At 44.7% G+C, this 2,783-nt stretch overlaps 1 protein-coding gene across 1 annotated transcript in view; it reads right to left on the minus strand.

Annotated features, from left to right (window-relative positions):
• wdfy4 (WDFY family member 4) overlaps positions 1 to 2,783 on the minus strand; it is a 39,194-nt gene that overhangs the window by 14,198 nt on the left and 22,213 nt on the right. The window contains exons 44-47 of the mRNA XM_035664185.1: positions 2,369 to 2,446; positions 2,050 to 2,241; positions 1,878 to 1,953; positions 1,567 to 1,781 (exon numbers count right to left, since the gene is read on the minus strand). Of these exons, the coding sequence (XP_035520078.1) occupies positions 1,567 to 1,781; positions 1,878 to 1,953; positions 2,050 to 2,241; positions 2,369 to 2,446 (561 nt within the window). The remainder of the gene's footprint in view (positions 1 to 1,566; positions 1,782 to 1,877; positions 1,954 to 2,049; positions 2,242 to 2,368; positions 2,447 to 2,783) is intronic.

A 2,783-nucleotide genomic window follows, 5' to 3' on the forward strand; every position in this document is an offset into this window, starting at 1 on the left:
AGAGAGAGAGAGAGAAGAGAGATGCATTAAGCCCCATGTGAGAGGCACAATACACATCAGCACATTTCTCTCCCGGGACATGACATGGCAGCAACACAGGCACTTCAGGCTTTCCTTGATTGATCATTTTAATCACATATTTTAATCATTATTAAAAAGACACAGTTGAACACTTCATTATCAGAGCTGATTGATGGGGAGGAGAAGGACCTGCCCCTTTTTCCGTCGTGTGCGTGTCTCATCCAGCGCCAAAGTGGACCCACATGCTGCTTTCAGCGCTGGCTGTGGCTAATGCTAACTGCATTGTGATAATGTGTGGCTAATTCTATTGTCTCCCCTCATTTCACAGTGAGTGTGTGCACCTGGCTGTCTCTCTGCGTTGGCCCCTCTGCCGGCCCTCTGGGACACAGCGCCCAAAAACCATATGGGGCCCCAACATACCCGCAGGCCCCTCACAATTTATACTAATCAAATCAGACTCCCTACCCCCAGACACAGAGTCACATACTTGGTGCAGGAGGAGGCCCTGTCTGGCCATTATTAGGAGAATTAATCACTGCCACACACACAATAGGAAACCTGCTAAGTGATCAGAACCTCTTGTCTAAATGCACACAGAGATACGCTATGATGCATAATATCACTTGTCATGTGAAAGCGTTTAACAGGCGTCAAGGTGAGCGAGTCTCAGCTACATGGCACAGAAATCTCACATTGAGCTATATCATGGTCAGATTTTGTGGCAGTTTCCACAGTGAACACTAACGGGCATCATGCATACTGTGCCTAACAATAACTAGATTTCAGAAAAAAAAAACTAGTTAAATTTATTGTTATCAAAGATTAAATACATAACAATAAACTTGTTTCCTTATCTCCTTACTGTGCTCTGGACAGATATGTGTTATCAGTCTGTGGGTGATTTAGCTGATGATGGGAAGAAGGAGAGAAAAGGAGGACTTTTATTGACTAAGAGCCTAATGTCAGACCATTGATTTCTCCCCACACACATTACTGTCATAATCACACTATTGGCGCTGGCAAGCTAATTATGAGTGGGTCTCCCTTTGTGTGTTACTATGTGTGTGTTAGTCCGTGTGTGTGTGCATTTTTCAGAGCTAATGACTGTGTTCATTTGACAGGAAGCTCAGCAGGACTCACACACTGAACCACTGCAAGACAACAGGACACACTTGCACACATCACACACTTACTAAGCGGATGTAAGACAGCTTGCATCACCTCCTACTGTTTTTATTAATACTTCTGTCAGAAACATTAAAAGCCGCGGCTGGTTGCCGGAGCGATGAGAGTCCCTGTCAACATGTGCCTTGGTTTCTAACTCACTGGAAGAATGAGAAGAGCTGAGCTGGGCCTCGACATTAAAACATTACACTAATGAGGAAAGATGAAATTCTGATAGCAGCGCTGGGCTATTGGAATCCCTTAGTCTACATCAGATAATTATGATTGTGAATATTAAGCAGGGTGAGAAGGAGATGTGCTTGTGTTTAGGCATGTTGTTTTTAGCCCAGCATGTCTAAACACCCTCCTGTGCTACAGTACCTCTGCTGCAGGGTGCAGCTCCTGCAGGATGATGCGTATGTCGGGGCAGTCTTGTGTGTGGGAGCAGGGTTCAGGGGTTAAGGGGTCGTGTGGACCCTCAGTGACAGCAGGGGTTTCATTCAGAACAGGGAAGAAGGTCAGACGGTTACAATCCTGTCCTCCTTCCTCTTCATCCTCTTTAGCCTCTGCACCAACTTCACATAGGATCTTGGGCTCTGTTACAAAGGAAACACATTTTCCCACTGAGCTTACTTCCAACACCCAGTTTCAGTACACTTTAAAAAAAATCAACTGGCAACACTTTTATTTACCTGGGTCGCCTTCTATTTTATTTTTGTTCTCCTCGGCCATGCTGATCCTTAAACCCAAACACAGTGTTCCTTGCACCTGTTATAACAACATAGGACACTGTTAGTAGACTGCAGTTAGAGCACTAAATAGGACCCAGCACCACTGATCCCACTCTAAACTTAAAGGCCATACCCGTTTGGATCGTCTCAGTGCCTTCCTGCGGATGCGTACTCTGGTCCTGTTGGGTCCTTCGGCAGCTTCTTGCACCCAGTCTCTGCTCAGTAGCACCCCAGGGCCAGGGCCGAACACAGCTCTCTCCCGCAGCAGCTCGGCCTCCACATGCAGCCATATAGAGCTCACTCGCTCCCACTCACTGGCTTGTAACTGGGGTGCAAAAACAGTCCCGGGATAATGGGAATATATGAGACAGAAATAAACATTATTACAGATGCAATTTTGGCTTTTTAATAACATTAATTTCAGTATATTCATGGTAACATTTCTGTCAAACCTGTAAGTGGTTTGTCCTCATATTCTCAAACATGCTGTGGCCTCTCTGTCGATGTGACTCCATGTAGGACAGAAACTCCTACAAAGAAACAAGAGTAACCTGATGGGTGCAAATGAAAAGAGCGGGCAGCGCAATCGCTCTTCCTCTAGCTCATATTGTACACACACAACACACATCATGTTCACAGAGATTGTATATTCATAATGGTATTGTTGTTTCCTTATGCAATTACAATGCATTTATACAATTACATCTGTTCTAAATTGCATTCACTGGGTAAAATAAGCTAGTGGCTACAGTCTTACAATAACCCTGTCTGGAAATGTAATCATTTGTTGGTGTGATCTAATTAACATAAACATTAATATCACTGAGCCACGCCACAGTCAAGGGCAAGGTAAGTGTGTGTGTGTGT

Source organism: Morone saxatilis, unplaced genomic scaffold (assembly GCF_004916995.1).
Source record: "Morone saxatilis isolate NCDOM2014 unplaced genomic scaffold, NCSU_SB_2.0 Contig19, whole genome shotgun sequence".
Lineage (NCBI taxonomy): Eukaryota > Metazoa > Chordata > Actinopteri > Moronidae > Morone > Morone saxatilis.